The sequence below is a fragment of the Papaver somniferum genome, chromosome 4, assembly GCF_003573695.1.
Source record: "Papaver somniferum cultivar HN1 chromosome 4, ASM357369v1, whole genome shotgun sequence".
Lineage (NCBI taxonomy): Eukaryota > Viridiplantae > Streptophyta > Magnoliopsida > Ranunculales > Papaveraceae > Papaver > Papaver somniferum.
The window spans coordinates 110,070,959-110,087,671 of NC_039361.1; the positions used below are offsets into that span (position 1 = coordinate 110,070,959).

Here is a 16,713-nt window from a genome sequence, read left to right on the forward strand (position 1 = left end):
GTTATGATTAGTGGTTTTATTGAGTGTCTTTACAAATCACTTGTTATCGACTCCTAATCCCAACCGGTATATGAGTTCATAGAAAATTTATTAAAATCGAATGGTATTTGGTGCTTAAAAGTGATACACACTGTAGGTGAGGGTTTCAGTTAGTGCAATTCCCTTTTTGGAAAAGAACCAATTATGTCTATGGATATGGAGAGTACTGGTGTTACAGATGTCCTGGTTTAGGAAGTCTTTGTGTTATGGTAATGTTCCAGTTCCACCACCTTCAATGGCAGACTTGGTTGTTTTTCTCTCTCATATCGCCAAGTTATTAGTATTGATGAACGCAGAAGCCACGAATCTTATATATATGCTCAAGGATTAATCTAATCTCTACTCTAGTTGTATTCATTTATTTTAAGTCAACCATTCAAGTACATAGCTATGTTCGTAATTAAAATAGTGACAAGGAAGGGATAAGTCTGATCGATCCAAATTCCGAAAACCAAAATACTAGCAAAAGAATGGAAAAGAAATTCCTTATTTGAAGCAAAATGTGTATTTTTGCTATATTGATGTCTCTGTTGCTGTTACTTTGATTAAGTGCAGTATTGATAAGAGTATTGCTTGCTTGGTTGTCTTTGGATCAAAAGAAATTTGAGATGTAAAATCTGGGGTTTCTTGAGTTTGTTGAGAAACCTTAGGCTGTCATGAATGAATGATCTGTAGGACTGCAAAGTGTAGTACTGTTGGTAAGTGAAGTGTTTGCCTGTCTATATTTGAATTGAGATGGTATGTGATATGGATTATATGTGTTTACGCGACTGTCTTGATTGGCATCAGATATGGGTTTATTAAAGAGTTGTGTGTATTTTACACTAAAATCTGTTCTGGGTGTACAGGTATGACCTGGAGGACGAAAGAATTTCACTTTCTTTACCATGTCCTGATATGCCAACACCATGGTTGTCTCCCACGTGGCTGATGATTCCTACGGCTACATATTCAAGGTAACAACTTAAATGCGATCGATTCTTCTTAGTTTTTTGTTTTTCTTCAATTGCAACAACCCCTTTTCATATTCTCAGAAATCTTGATAATGTTCTGTTTCCTTTTATACATATGGTCGATGATAGTAGAACAACAACAGACCTTGTGCTAGGAAAGGATGAAGACATAGAAAAAGTTATCAAGGCAACAGAAAACAAAACTAGTATTGTAGATAAGGAGGACGATGCAGAGGATATTAAACAAGCAGGACTGCTGGTGAAGTTGAATGAGGTATAATATGAGCTATGCGTACACACCTAACGAGTCTTTGATAGGGAGCACGGTATGCGTCTGGTTTTGTACTGCAAATTTTTTCATATATCTGATTTTTTTTCTGTTTGTCTGTCTTGGTTTAGGTACATCATTCAAATTTTTCCTCTGTTGTTAGTTGCTTTCTAAGTTGTAGTTTCGGCTGTGCGTGAAGCTGCTAAACATGATGCTCATGCAATGATGTTGCAATTTAGTGGCCAAGGAGTGAAACTTGTCCTTCCTCAGCTCTGTAAGGTAAAATTCTGAAAATTCTAGATTTTTTCTATTCAGCTGTTGCCAGGGATGATAATTTATCCTATGGACCTTATGTTGGCTTTGTTAGATAATTCTAAAGCTTAAGACTTCGTTAAATAGGTTAGGAAGTAGGGAAGTGTGTTATGGCTTTTGCAGTTTTGCAGTGTTACTATAGCTATCAAAGCTAAGATGAGGGTATCTCAATTCCTACACAAAATGACACACTAATGCAGCATGTTGACAGAACCTGAAGAGACATTAGAGGAAAGAAATATGAGTAAAAGAAAAGGAAAGGATAAGAAAATTTGAAATGAGTGTAGACTGTAGAAGTAGATAGAAACAGAGGACAAACCAGGGTAAATTCAGGGTAGAAAAACACAAGAACATGAGAGAGTAAGAAAATATGGTGAGATATACAGGTGATAAATTTTTTGTGCAACATAAGCAAGAAGAAACAATGACCCAAAATTGTTGTACGTTCAACTTATGACCCTTGAAAATATTAATTTATTCCTCAGCAGTTGCTCTTACTAACTTTTAAAGGGATCTTAATTTTTCTTGTTAAAATCAAATAATAGACTCAAGATTTTGTTATTATCAAGCTGCATTAACATGCGTAAAAGAATTCTACTGCATACTTTGATAAATGTGTATTATGTAACCTTCTATTGATGTGGCCTCTAACTGCAAGAACTTGAGACTGACATCAACCTATACACTCTGGTGTTTGCCGAATCTGTTCTGAACGATGCAGTGTGACATTTTAACTTTGGTTGATGACTGAGATTTCCCCTTTTGGAACGGAATTTGCAACTTGAAATTGCATTTACAGTTTTTAGTAGAACTATTATTCATGTAATGAGTGTTAAATCAGTATGTTTGGTCTACAAATTGGTAGACTCAGCAAATTCAGTACAGGTTGTTCAGTATATACTTTGATCGATGTAGTAAGACTGCAGGAATGTGTATTTGATTCAGACATGGAATGAATTTAATTCAGACATTGCTTCCTATTTATATCACTTGTTGAATTTGAGTTACAGGTGCAAATATGGTATGGGTTACAGGTGCAGAAATGGAATGGAATAATACTGTTTGTATAGGCTGGGTTGAAAACTTAGAGGAAAGATCACTACTATTAAAACCTTGTCTTTAGATCTCAACTTTTTAAAACTTATGTTGTTTGAATAGGGGAAGATCACACTTTTCATTGCAGGAGAGTTGTTATCTATAAATCACCATACTGTCAAAGATCATAGACAATCAATACTTAGATCACACTTTTTAAGAATGATCCATGTGTGTTTTTGTTGTAGTGAGTAGTAAACAAAACAAAACTACTACGAAACATACCTTAGTACACTCTCCGTCCGGCAGTAACACCCATTGATCAAGATTTTTAAGGGTTGAAAAGGAAGGCAATTTGCATGCAGAACAATCATGTAAATACATTAAATTTTGAACATGAAAATTAGGGAGCACAGTCATGAAATTCGGGTTCAACGGTGTGTGCTACAAGGTTCATGACATAGGACGGATTTAAAAACTTATAAATAAGGATTCAGGGTATTTTTGTTGTACACTCCAGCCATAAAACTAGTTGCTTCAAAAAGTCATTAAAAAAACAATAGAAAACAGTTACAAATTTAGATGGTGGAGGGAACTGTTATTAGAGATTACATATAAACAATGTCTACGATAATCTTCTGATTTGACTGTACTATCTGAATCATCCAGGTGTTCATGTGCTTACACTAGGGCAAGTATACGGGTTTTGGTAAATAATGCACAACCCAAGTCAGTGAGTATAACTTACTATTTGTATACTCTGTTTTACGATCGTAATCCAGTTTAGATTTTGTAATAAACCCAACTCATGTATGTGTGCTAATCATTAATCATGTTGCTATTTGTTTTATAAATTTTGTTATTTATTTTCATAAGCTTTGAGTAGAGAAGTGATCCACGGTGCCCAAATGCCGGCACATCCGGTAGCAGAGTGCCTTAAATTTTTGTTTTAGCTTTCACTGTCATCAATTAACTACCAATCGATCACCACTGTTGTAAAACCAATCGGATCATAGCGCATTTGCAGCCAACGCTAGGACATTAGAGGACCACAAAAGAGAGGAGGCCAAAGGACAAACAAAGCACTTGATCCACTTACAGACTTAAAAGCGCAAGTCAATAAATCGAAAGTCATTCTCAAATTTTATTCCCATAGCTTCCAGCTTTGATGCTTTTAAAAATCGAAAAATTGATGTATTCTAGAAGCAGAAATCAATCCTAAAATGAGGTAGCTTTCTGGGTTTGGAAAGTCATTTTTATATTTTTCCTTACATCTTGCAATAATGTTTTGACTTTTAGAAGTCAAAAAATAAAAAAGTTAATTTGGGTGTAGAATTTCAAAAGAACTTTTAGAACTACAAAAATCGACTTTATGTGATACAAATATCTTCCGACTTATGTTCCTGGAGAAGCGGAAACACTTCTGCTTTTGAATTCTAAACGCGCTATAATAACACGTTTGGATGTCATTCCATAAGTTACCTTTTGACTTTTGGAATAAGAAAAATCAGAAATTAGTTTGGGTACATAGTTTCAGAATGACTTGTAGAAACAAAAACGCCAAAAGTTAATACCATGTTTGGATAGCATATCAAAAATAACTTCTAGAAGTCGAAAAATCAGAAGTCAATTCGGCAATCAAATTTCAAAACGACTTCCAGAAATCAAAAAATTAACTTTTTGTGTCCAAACATGCTATTAGAAGCCAAAAAAAACTGCTCTTGAAGGTTATCCAAACAGATTTTTGATAAAAAAAAATGACAGGCCATCACCCAAACATTCCCAATGTCAAAATCAATGTTATCAAATCCAACAGTCATAAATCTAGTAGCAAACAACACTAAATTACTACCGAACATATCTTAGCACATTCTCCGTCCGGCAGTAACACCGAGCTCCAGTCTGATACCTCGAACCATCTTCGTACATTCCAACGCACACATTTAAAACAAAACTGACCCCACATAAACTGGAACTTGATAACCTCGAAATCTGTTACCACGTGTCAGAATATTAACACAATAACCCAATCCAATTCCTTCCTATCGCATTCAACTCAGAATTTTCACAAAAAGAAAAAAGGACAGTTTCGTAATTTCACGACCTGAGCCAATCTTAACTCTTCTGTCTCTCGCCAACTACTAAAAGGCCATTAATGTAATTCCACGTATAGAAACAAAACCAAACTAAAAAACTCTTGCAAATATTTTTTTTCTTTTTCTTCTTCAACTTGATTTTACAGAGACAGAATCAAAAATTTAGGGTTATTTGGAATTGAGTTGAGTCAGGCTGAGTTAGACTCTCAGCAGCCATGGAAGTTGATTTGGTAACAATGGCATCTGCTATTGGTGTATCAGTAGCAGTATTAAGATTTTTACTCTGTTTTGTAGCAACAATTCCAGTTAGTTTCTTACATAGATTTGTACCTGGGACTTTACCAAAACATCTCTATTCAGCAATTACTGGTGTGATTTTATCGTATCTGTCTTTTGGGTTCTCATCAAATCTTCACTTTTTGATTCCAATGTTGTTGGGTTATACTTCTATGATTGTGATGAGAAAGTATTGTGGAATTATTACTTTCTTCACTGGATTTGGTTATCTTATTGGATGGTATGTTCTCTCATATCTCTCTCAATTTCAGTTTTTTATTTTCTCTTTGGATTTTTATAGGGTTTAGATTGTAAATTGTGATATAGATCTGGTTCTGGAGTTTCTAGAGTTCAATTCTGATATGAACTCTGATATTTTGATTTTTATAGTTGGTGATTGAAATATGAAGATAATATGGGAATTCGGATGCATAATTAGAGGAACTTGATATTTGAATATTTACAATAATGTAGTTCCTGAATTTGAGTGTTGACAATTCTTACATGCGAACTCTGGATAGGTAATATTGATGTGTGGAAAACAATTTTTACTTAGTGAAAGGTCTTCAGTTTCGAAAAAATTGAAGCAGAGAGATCATCATAAAGTTGAACCTTTGAGATCTTCTCGTGTTATCTTTGAAACAAGGAATACATAATATGCTGAATGTTTTTGTGACAACAGTGTAGTTTGCAATAGTGCGAAAGATACTCCGCCTTTGTGCATTTCCTAACAGCCCCTGCGTCACAGCAATTAATCAGTCATCAGTTATGTTGTGCATTATATAATCTATGCGGAATGATGTCTTTTCCCAACTCATACGGTGTTAGGGACAAAGAATTATGTCAGTTGAATATTTGTGTATATGTTAGTCCTATGTTTCATCATTTTTAACTTAATATCATGTTTAACTCTCTCATTTGTCATCTGATGTTTGACGAGTCTTCTGCTTGTGTAGCCATGTATATTACATGAGCGGGGATGCATGGAAGGAAGGAGGGATTGATGCAACTGGTACACAAAATCTTAACCCCTGCCTTGTAGTCTAACTATAAATGGGAAAAAAGATTCCTTGTAGCCATAAGTCATGTAATTGTTGGAGATAAATAAAGCAAGTTGAGAAGAAAGGACCAAATAGGTTTATGCTAGTAGCACAAGACTGATCAAAATCTTAACGAAAAATCAGCCAAGCATCTAGATGGATGTTGGATCTGGTATCATCTCAATTGTCATGGTAAATAAAATGATCCGTCGAGGCATTAATCCTTGTTCACAGTGCAACGTTTTTCTTTTTGTTTGTTTTATATTAGCGCCAAATATCTCAAAGTACCCGACTCCACCCCTCGTGTCTGCATGTAGAGATGTTTATCAAGTGTGAAATACATTTTTATGTCAATCCCATTTCATCTGGAATAATTAGGTCAATCATGAATTTATAATGTAGTTTTCTTTTTAACCTCATTGTAGGAGCATTGATGGTGTTGGTCCTAAAGGTCATCTCTTGTGCAATTAATTACAATGATGGATTATTAAAAGAAGAGGGTCTTCGTGAAGCGCAAAAGAAAAACCGTCTGCTTAAGTTGCCTTCACTAATTGAGTATATTGGATTCTGCCTGTGCTGTGGAAGTCACTTTGCTGGACCAGTTTATGAAATGAAAGATTATTTGGAATGGACAGAAAGAAAAGGGGTATGTTTCCTGGATGTCTTCCCTAGTTGTTTGGAACCTTATTTCTGTCTGCATTAATCAATTGCTAATGTTTTTCTTTTTATTTCCATTGGCTTTCACAGATTTGGGCACCCTCTCAGAAAGGAACACCATCGCCTTTTGGTGCAACCATTCGAGCTATCTTGCAAGGCGCTTTCTGCATGGGCTTTTATTTGTTCCTGGTTCCGTATTATCCATTGTCCCGGTTTACTGACCCTCTATACCAGGAATATGGTTTCTGGAAACGGCTTAGTTACCAGTTTATGGCTGGGTTTACAGCAAGGTGGAAATATTACTTTATCTGGTCAATTTCTGAGGCTTCAATCATTATTTCTGGCTTGGGTTTCACTGGTTGGTCTGATTCTTCTTCACCAAAATGGGACCGAGCGAAAAATGTCGATATTCTTGGAGTTGAATTTGCTAAGAGTGCTGTTCAGTTGCCAGTTTACTGGAATATTCAAGTCAGCACTTGGTTACGCCACTGTAAGCTCTTGGTTGATATATTTTCAGGATGACTACATTTTCACTTTAATTTCTTTGTCTTCATTAATTACCGATAGCTAACTTCAATTTTTTGTTATGGTTTAGATGTGTATGAGAGGCTCATTCAGAAGGGTAAAAAACCTGGTTTCCTGCAGTTGCTGGCTACACAGACAGTTAGCGCTGTATGGCATGTAAGTATAGACTTAAATTTAATCCTTTATGTGCACTGATAAGGGACGCCTGTCTAGATGGGGTAAATAAGAAGAAGAAATTCTTAGATTTACTCAGTGTTCCGTTAAATTATGAAACATCTGTTATTTTTACAGTGCTTCTCCAAAAAGGCTAACTTTCTCCTTCTTCGCCTCATTACTTAATAGGGACTATATCCTGGATACATCATTTTCTTTGTTCAATCAGCATTGATGATTGCAGGTTCAAGAGGTATCCATCTAATTGTTTTCCCTTGAAAGAAAACTCGTGTCTTGAAGCCTTCTGCAATGATTCTAACCCTTGATGTTCAGTCATATTAATTGATTTGTTTTGTTTCTGTCAGTTATTTACCGATGGCAGCAAGCTGTTCCTCAGGGTCTTAAGACCGTACTTGTCCTTATGAATTTCGCATATACCGTACTGGTTCTTAACTATTCCTGCGTTGGATTCATGGTAAGTTGACATTCAAAACTAGTCACTTATTTTAATGACAAAAGATGAATCATTCCTCTATTTTATCCATGAAAATGTAAACCCGATCAAACTTTTCTTTTCGCTGAACATCTTGTTGGTTATGGTTTAATGTGAAGGTGTTGAGCATGCACGAGACACTAGCTTCATACGGGAGTGTACATTACATTGGTACTGTCATCCCCATTGTGTTGATCCTCCTCGGCATGGTTGTCAAACCAGCAAAGCCTGCAAGATCATCTAACCGAAGAAAAGAAGAGTGAAAAAAAATCAGAAGACCATATTTCATTTAGCATGTCGAAACAAGATAAATCCAAAAGTGGTTAAAAGCAGTCTAGGGCTTCATCCCTGATTCATTTTCTTGTTGAGAATTGTTATATTTCTAATTTAGACAAAAAGCTCTAAATTATTGATTGATCTGCTTTTGAAAATTTCCCCCATGTAAAAAACCTCAGTTTAAATCTTCACTGAGATTTCTTTTAATCATTTGAGCTTTTCTTCTTTTTATTGCTTCCACGAAGTTTACTGTTTAATAGTAGCTCTTCTTGGCAACCTTTTACTCTTTTTATCTGAGAACCCAACTTATCATGCACTATTATTACACACATGATTTAAGCAAAGATAAACAACAAGACTAAGAGCAAGCAAAGATAAACAACAAAGATAATAGAGTGTTCCCTAGATCTATTATGAAACCCAAAATTTTCAGTTTCCAACTAAAATATTTTTTAGGTTTTTTTCCTTTCTTCGTATAACTTTTTAGTTTTTGGACCGTCATCGGCTATTTAATCATGTTTGTTTGCATCTGACTCACGATTTTGAAGCTGAGTCAACTCGTGAGTCAGATGTCAGACAGTTTGTTTTCTATTTTGACTCAGACCTGATTCTTGAGTTGGACTCGTTTGAGTCAGGTATGAATATATTCCTGACTCATAGGACCAAGCTGGTTCACATGTTTTTGAGTCAGACAAGTCAGGTCTGACTTAAAATAAATTGAGTCAGATCCAGATGAGTCAGACGATTTCAGTCGAATCTAAACGGCTCAGATCCGGACGCCTCAAATGAAGAAACCTATTTTAAGGCATACTAATTTTTTTTGAGGCATACTCATCCATTATATTATCTAGGGTGGGTTTATAAGGGGTGTCTAAAGGTAGTGTAATTACCTATATATCCCTAAATAATTTCAATTTGTCATAGTTCCCTTATCCTCAAAAACCTAAAATTAAAAATCAAAATAAACTTTAAACTTAAACATCTAGGACTCCAATTCAATAAAGAAATTAATCAATCAAAGGAAACACGAATCGAAGTGAGCGATGTTGGAATGCGAAATCCAAATCTCAATTGCTCTTAGATGTATTTTGGAATGTATGCGTAACAAACCCATCTTGTTTTTGATTGATTTTATTTTGTTTGATAGGTAGAATATGATTTCAAAGATGAAATTAGGGTTTTTAGAAGATCAGTTGGGCTGATCTTGCAGTATCAATTTTGAGACGAACTTAGTGTATGATTTAGAGAAACACTATGTTCGGCTAATGCGACTTTACAATATTTTCAGCCGAACCTCAATTTTCCAGCCGAACCTCAATTTTCCAGTCGAACCTCAATTTTTCAAGCCGAACCTAGTGGATGATTCAGTTTCTGAGTGAAGTTCGGCTGATAACTTTTGAGCCGAACTGTTCATCTGGTCAGCAGATCTGGGTTTTAAAAATTCAATTTTTTGGCAGATTCAACTTATAAAAGGAAATTAAACCTCGATAGAAGTTTATCTCTGATTTGAATCACACATTCTGGTCACTTCTAATCACTAAAATCTCAAAAGTCAAAACCCAAGCTTTTTTTCTTCACTTCTTCTTCTTCCTCTCAAGAATCCCAACTCTCTCACATAAATTTGATTTTTCTACTAATTCACCACTAATAATTTAATGTTTAATCAATCCTTAAAATTCATAATTAATTAATTCTAATCATAATCATTTACACTAATTATATAAGGGTAGTTATGCCATTATCAAAAATGGTGATGTTGTTTTTTATTTAGTGACCCTATTTTGGAATTATATAGTATGCCTCAAAAAAATCTAGTATACCTCAAAATAGGTTTCCAAATGAATCAGCAGTAAACAGACAAGGCCAATAAGGTTTAACGGATACTTATTGAACGATTTTTTGGGGACCATGGTTTTTTTGGGGGGACCATGGTTCTATTTTTAGTAAGACATTTAGAAGTAAATTTAGGTCACCCCTTATCTAGATATTTATATTAATACCTAAACTACCCTCCTGATTACTTTTGGGTAATGATTAGTGAAATCATTAGTGAAATGATTAAGCTAAAGAAGTAGAATTATTGAGAGAGTAAAGTTAGAGAACATGAAGAAGAAAAACATGGAAAATAATTTTTTTTTTAGTTCACTAATCTTGAGTATTCAAGTGATGATTCAATTAATGATAGCACATCTGAATCTTCATTTCCTTCCTCTCCTAGAGTATTTGTTAATCTTCACAATGATCCGTATATGAGTTATTTCTTATATGGTGATTGTATTCTTCCCCAAATTCAATATCAAGATGAAAACGATGAATTTTACCAACCACAACCGGAGGAAGACCATTTGGGTTATCAGGTATGCTTCAAACTTAGATAATGTTGGTTTAATTGCTCCAAACTTTCAAAAAAAATGAAATTTTTTATGTAGATTTGGGCTAGTTCGGTTACCATATGTCAAGAACATGTAACCGAACCCACCTGAAAGTGTAGTTCGGTTACGTTTTCCAAACACGCAGGTTACCGAACTCGCTCGTTAATTGAGGTTTTGGTCGTACAGTGTAATATTCGGTTTGCCCGCAATGTAACCGAACTTTAGGGTCTAGAAGTTCGGTTGCTTTGCATACAATAACTAACCGAACTTTACGTGAAAATAAAATTTTACCAACTGTGCATAGTTCGGTTGGTACGCAAAGTTCATACCAACCAACTATCCAACCGAACTTTACGTTAAAAAAAATTATTCCAAGTGTAAGAAGTTCGGTTGGTTCGCAAACTTTTATCCAAAAGAGTATCTAACCGAACTCACCTACAAAAAAACAACAACCAAAGTTACAGTGCTATATTCGGTTACCTAGTATAAAATGGTAGGTAACCGAACTTTGAACTTAACAATTTATTTGTGTACATCTTGTGTGTTCGGTTACATATCAAATTGCTCTACCAACAGAACTTAAAGTTCGGTGATATCTTTATTTTGCGAAGGAACCGAACTTATGGACTTGTGTTGTTCTAATACAAGGAGTTCGGTTAAAAGTATTTTTTGCGAATCAACCGAACTCTGAGTTCGGTTAAGAAAAAAATTAATTCGTGATAGCCGAACGTTTTGCGACGTAACCGAACTAAAAGTTTGGCTGAGACTTGTTTTTTGCGACGTAACCGAACTTTTGTCTGAAAAAAAAAACCCCTCCATTAAACCTCTTTGCAACTTCCATTTTCAACTCATTTTGATGATTACTTCTCATTTATTCAACAAAAAAACGAATGACAAGTAATGAGTTTGTGAGAATATCTTTGTTAATGTCTTAAATTAAGCTATATATATAGAGGTGGTGGTGGTGGTAATCGGAGGTGGTGGTGATAATCGGAGGTGGTGGTGGTGGTAATCGACGGTGGTGGGCGGTGGTGGTGGGAGGAGGTGGTGGTGGTAATCAGTGGTTGGTGGTGGTGATAATCGGAGATGGTGATGGTGGTAATCGGCGGTGGTGGGCGGTGATGGTGGGAGGAGGTGGTGGTTATATATATAGGTGGTTATTAGGTTGGTTTTAAATTAAATTAGATTAAGGATAGGTTAGTCATTTCAACACTTTAGGACACCCAATATAACTGTAGAGAAGATGGCCTAATAAAATCATGATCCCTCAAAAAAAATCATGGTCACTAAAAAAATTCCTAAAAAATCATTCTACTTATTTCTTTCGGAGTTTCTGGCCGCATGTAGCCAAGGCCCAGTACAACCGAAGGCTAAAATTGGAGTTTAACCATTTTCCAATTCGTTGTCTTTCACTCTTCTTCCTTTCCTTCTCGGCTAAAACCCTAGCTCTCTTGATATTTCACTCTGAGTTTTTCTTCCACCTCTAAAGCAAAATCAACCTAAATCTCGTATTGATTTCTGATACTCTGAATTTCTTTGAAGAATGGAAATAAAGAAATCATACATGGAAAAAGCTGGTCCTTCAAAAATCAAATTTGCAAACAGTGATGAAGAAGATGACCACCAAAGTGAAGATGACCACCAGAGTGAAGATGATGATTCCCAGATTGAAGATGACGACCAATCTTCTTCAGAAGAAGAGGTTAGTTAAACCCCCTGTACTCTCTATTTTATTAAAGATAATCTATGTTCTGCATCACTTGGCCAATCCCTAAATTACAACTGCCTCATTAACCTAAATTCATCTGTTATAGGGAACACTCTCATGATTGATTTAGAAAATTATTGTTACCAATTCAACTAGAAGAAGAACAAGAATTCTGTTGTTTACTGAAAATGAATGACTGTTTGTTATTTTTGTAGGAAGAAGATTTGGAAGCGGCAATAAAACGTACGCTTGCGGATGTCCCAATGGGAGAGCTTCATCAAGAACGCTCTAATGGGTTTCATGCTGTACCTAAAAAGAACAAAGGAGAGATGAAGGTTAAGCGAAAAAACAAGAATAGGTAGTTCTCTATTGCGTGCTTTTGTTTGTGTTTCAATGAATTTCAGTGGTTGATATTTTTTCTGTTTCAATGAATGAAGGCCAATGGAAATGAGTAGCAAGAAGCCTGTGGGGAGGTTTAGGGAAGTAATTCAAGTTCCAAAAAAGGTGAGTTTCGAGTTTTCATTATTTACATTGTTGTTTTTATGATCCAATTACATGGAAATTTTACGGAATATTTAGGAGTTTCAACGGCATTGAGGGATAATGACTGTAGAGATTATCACTTAGCCCTGGTTTTTGCATAGAAATATATTTGTGGCTTTGCTTTTGAATTGTTGAACGAATCATTTGGATTAATTAAAAACCAATAAGAGGGAAGTGAAACAAAAATAACGGAAATGAAGGACAAAAAGAAAAACGGCTAGTCCAATCTCGAAGGGAAAAGATATGAGTGCTGTTCACCGTAATCATAGTCGAGTAGTATAGATAACCACAACACTTGCATTCTCATTTGCATTTAGGCAATGCGCAGACACGGACTTGTTTTCTCAACATTAGCAGTTAGCACCTTCAATTGCTTTGGTATTCTTGACAAGGGATTTTAAAACCTGCCCACATTGAAAGAAGCATAAATACAAATCAGTTAATAGACACACAAATCATAGCATTCTGCAACATTAAGCCACTGTTACAATATAAAGTCAGGGTTTCACAAGGAGTGGTATTTTTGATCCCGAAGTGCATAACTTTCATGGTTTCACCCTTGCTGAGAATACCCACTACAAATACGAGGCTGTTTCAGGTATGTTGCTTAAAATGAAGAGAGATTTTTATCAAATACATTGTTTAGCATAAAATAAAACGAATCACTTATTTTAGTTTAAGATTTCCAAAAAACAATTCAACGGGTCAATAATCATTATCCACATTGTTAGGAGTCACATGCAAGCATTGATGGTTAATTCTACTGTCCCTGTTCTGGATTCATCATATGCCCTCGAAACTACCCTCACGTTCATGAAGTAGTTTTTGTAATTCACAAGTTAAATATATAGCCTAGTTTTCATGTGTTGCCGAAGAAAGAAGATAAATTTGTGGTTTTATTTGCAAATTGTGGCTTTCGAATTTGATTCTCCCTCGCTTAACTTATCTAGCACTACCTACCTTATTAGAGTTTAAATAGATAGAAAGGCCAACTTAATTGCGGAGAAGGAACATAACTTGTCAGAACTAGAAAGCATGATTAGACTGTCTCTAATTTGAGTTAGAAAATGCTTAGGTTGAACCAAAACGATAAACTATATGTGGTTTTACATTAACTCCATAAGCAGCATCACGTCTTCTGTACCAGTAAAGGAGGCTCTTCTTAGTGTTGCGAGTAGCACCTTTTGCTTTCTAGTGCTGGTGATGATTTGAGACAATTTGTTTGTACTGTATTTGTGATCTCTTGTTCTTCTGCACCTTATCCCAAATAGTGGAATGATGTCTTCGTCTTGAACTATTTATGTATTTAGTTTCTGTATTCAGGTGGCACGTGATCCACGATTTGAGTCTTTATCTGGGGAACTTGATACTGATGGGTGAGCTCTCTAGATATATATTTGCGTACATGTTTTCTCATGTTGCAATTGAATTTTCACAATTCATAGAGCTAATGTGAGTGAAACATGACAGTTTTTCTTTCTTTTATGTTTATTTCACATGTTAGTGTGTGGCTCCATGATTGGCTCTTCTGGACATTTGACCTTAACTTGTTTGTTTATGAGTGTACAGATTTAGAAAGAGATATGATTTCTTGTTTAAGAATAAGCTTCCTGCTGAGAAAGAGGTGATTTATTTTCCTCATTTGTTGATAGTATCTGATTAAAAGCACATTGCGGATAGACTTATTTGCTGCTATAAGAGCTGTTCTTTTTGTGTTTTGTAGGAACTACAGAAGTTGATGAAGAAATCAAAAGACCCAAAAGTCATTGCTGACTTGAAGAGCCGCATATCTTCCATAGTTAGTGCCCCAGTTTTACTTCTATTTCTTTTATTTATCCTTTGAATTACTATGGAGGTATCCAGATGAACGATAGCTTTTGCAGAAGTCTTTTAACCACGTTGTCCGAAAATGTTCTAATTTTAGTACTGTCCGACTATGGTCCCTTTCGTGTTCTTTTCTAAAGAACAAATGAAATAGGAAGCATATTTTTATCAAAAATTTGCTAAACCATTTTCTGGTGTTTTAAATTTGATGTCTCTTTCCATTCCTCTTCAGGACAAGCAACTAAAAGCAGGGTCAGTGAAGCGTACTGATGCAGATATTCTGCGCAATCATAAAAAGAAAGAGAGGGAAGCCGCAAAGCAAGGGAAACAACCATATTATCTTAAGCGATGTACTCTCTCTCTCTCTCTCTCCCTCTCATAACATGATTCCTTTATAAAGCTCAGAAACCCTAACATATACATAATTTTGCAGCGGACTTACGGGGACAAAGTCTTATTGAACAATACAATCAACTCAAGGTATGTATCAGCCCTTTAAGGAACACTACAAAGTAGTCATTTGAGTTCTCAGTTCAAATTTTGATATGTTTATACAACTCATATTTGCAGGCTTCTGGCAAGCTTGAAAAATTCTTGAATGATAGAAGGAAGAAGAATGCTGCAAAAGACCACAGGTACATGCCTTACCGAAGGCCTGGCAAGGATGACCAACCAGAGTAGAATTGAAGATGTAGTGAAAATTGTATTTCTACAGTATTACATTCTAATGTCAAATTTTGTAAGTTTTGAAACTTTCTCCCCTCTTTTTTCTTATAAGCTTCAACAGTAGAGTGTGGTCTTAGTTTTAATTTCATTCGATATTTTTTACCTGGCTAAATTGGGGCGTATGACACTTATTTGGGGCCTATCAAATTTCCCTTCCCACTCCACCAAATTGCTATAGGCTACCAAATTTCTCAAAAATACTAATTTACCCCCAAGTTAATTCTTATAAATACTATCTCATATAAATACTATTTTTTCTTTTTTCAGTAAATCCAAAAACATAAAAAACCTAAACCTAAAAAAGTTTCTATTTTCATTCTAATCTTTCCAAATTTTCGAAACCCTAATCAATTTTTTTTATCCTCTTCTCCAACGATCTTCGATCCAGCCAAGAAAAAGGTAAATCTCCATCGACTCATTCTATGATTCGCATTTCTTCATTGATTTACATGTTTAAATCTTCGATTTTCGAAAATCAAAATCTCTGATTACACCCAGAAGCGGTTTATGTTGACATATTGAATAAACCGATTCTTGGTTTTGTTCTTCGGCCATGAAGAGCATGCAGAGTAATCGGTTTATATGATGGTTATCATCAACCGATTCTAGGTTTAGAAACGAAAAATGAAAAGACTTCACCAGAATCGATTTATAAGTGCTTTAGAATAATCTGATTCTAGGTACACTTTTTTTTTAACTATGCGATCCCATAATCGTGTGCTATGTGCTTGTTAATTTACCGATTAAGATTGTCTCTTCAGATTCCTTTTCATAATCGGTTTTTATATATGTATCACATAAGCCGATTAATTATGTTTGACACTCCTGTATGTTTTTGTAGTTAGAATCGGATTACATATGTTTAATTATGTACCGATTGTTAACTAGTTTATATATATATATATATAGATAGATAGATAGATAGATAGATATGGACTTCGGACACCTAGCGTTTTACACTCGAGAGCTCACCTTGGAGGATATTCTTAGGGAACCACAATCAGTGCCAGAAAGAAGCCTCTATAAGTTTGCTTTTGGGCGTGAGACCCGTCTTGAACAAGCCTTCGCACTGATAGACAAGCTTGCACTAGAAGAGCTTTATGAGGTCATGAGGTTCACTAGGAGAAGGAGAGACATGATTCAGCTGAGAGGGATCGCCATGGATTTATGGAAGGTATGTGGGAAGAAATGACTCAATATCAAGCCATGGCTAAAGCAGAAGCTGCTGCTCTTGATGGTGGTGTTGCTGTTGTCGCTGGTGATACTGGTGTTGGTGCTCCTGTTGATGGTGGTGTTGTTGTTGCTGCTGCAAATGCTCCCAGTGCTGCTGCTGCTGATGTTGGTGCTCCTGCTCTTTAAGTTTTTAAGTTTAAGTTTTAGATATTAAAAGTTTAAGTTTATAAGACTTGTGGTTGTT

At 35.4% G+C, this 16,713-nt stretch overlaps 2 protein-coding genes across 2 annotated transcripts; both read left to right on the forward strand.

Annotated features, from left to right (window-relative positions):
* The first annotated feature begins 4,787 nt into the window (after nucleotides 1-4,787).
* Nucleotides 4,788-8,352, forward strand: LOC113276314 (lysophospholipid acyltransferase 1-like). Its single transcript, XM_026525911.1, has 8 exons — nucleotides 4,788-5,220; nucleotides 5,936-5,991; nucleotides 6,445-6,665; nucleotides 6,767-7,166; nucleotides 7,272-7,357; nucleotides 7,544-7,607; nucleotides 7,720-7,829; nucleotides 7,967-8,352. The coding sequence occupies exons 1-8, from the start codon at nucleotides 4,919-4,921 to the stop codon at nucleotides 8,108-8,110; spliced, it is 1,383 nt and encodes a 460-aa protein (XP_026381696.1). The 5' UTR covers nucleotides 4,788-4,918; the 3' UTR covers nucleotides 8,111-8,352.
* A 3,517-nt stretch (nucleotides 8,353-11,869) lies between these two features.
* LOC113276316 (ribosomal RNA processing protein 36 homolog) lies at nucleotides 11,870-15,408 on the forward strand. Its single transcript, XM_026525914.1, has 9 exons — nucleotides 11,870-12,197; nucleotides 12,419-12,561; nucleotides 12,641-12,707; nucleotides 14,070-14,122; nucleotides 14,316-14,370; nucleotides 14,470-14,544; nucleotides 14,803-14,920; nucleotides 15,004-15,050; nucleotides 15,141-15,408. Exons 1-9 carry the CDS (start codon nucleotides 12,039-12,041, stop codon nucleotides 15,249-15,251), a joined length of 828 nt encoding a protein of 275 aa, XP_026381699.1. The 5' UTR covers nucleotides 11,870-12,038; the 3' UTR covers nucleotides 15,252-15,408.
* Nucleotides 15,409-16,713: the final 1,305 nt, after the last annotated feature.

Bases quoted from the DNA above. Each gene is read 5' to 3' on its own strand.
- LOC113276316 (XM_026525914.1), top strand. From the start codon at position 12,039: ATGGAAATAAAGAAATCATACATGGAAAAAGCTGGTCCTTCAAAAATC. The intron at 14,371-14,469 runs GTGATTTATTTT...TGTGTTTTGTAG, and splicing joins AGCTTCCTGCTGAGAAAGAG to GAACTACAGAAGTTGATGAA. The intron at 14,545-14,802 runs GTTAGTGCCCCA...ATTCCTCTTCAG, and splicing joins AGAGCCGCATATCTTCCATA to GACAAGCAACTAAAAGCAGG.
- LOC113276314 (XM_026525911.1), top strand. From the start codon at position 4,919: ATGGAAGTTGATTTGGTAACAATGGCATCTGCTATTGGTGTATCAGTA. The intron at 7,358-7,543 runs GTAAGTATAGAC...ATTACTTAATAG, and splicing joins CAGTTAGCGCTGTATGGCAT to GGACTATATCCTGGATACAT. The intron at 7,830-7,966 runs GTAAGTTGACAT...TTTAATGTGAAG, and splicing joins ATTCCTGCGTTGGATTCATG to GTGTTGAGCATGCACGAGAC.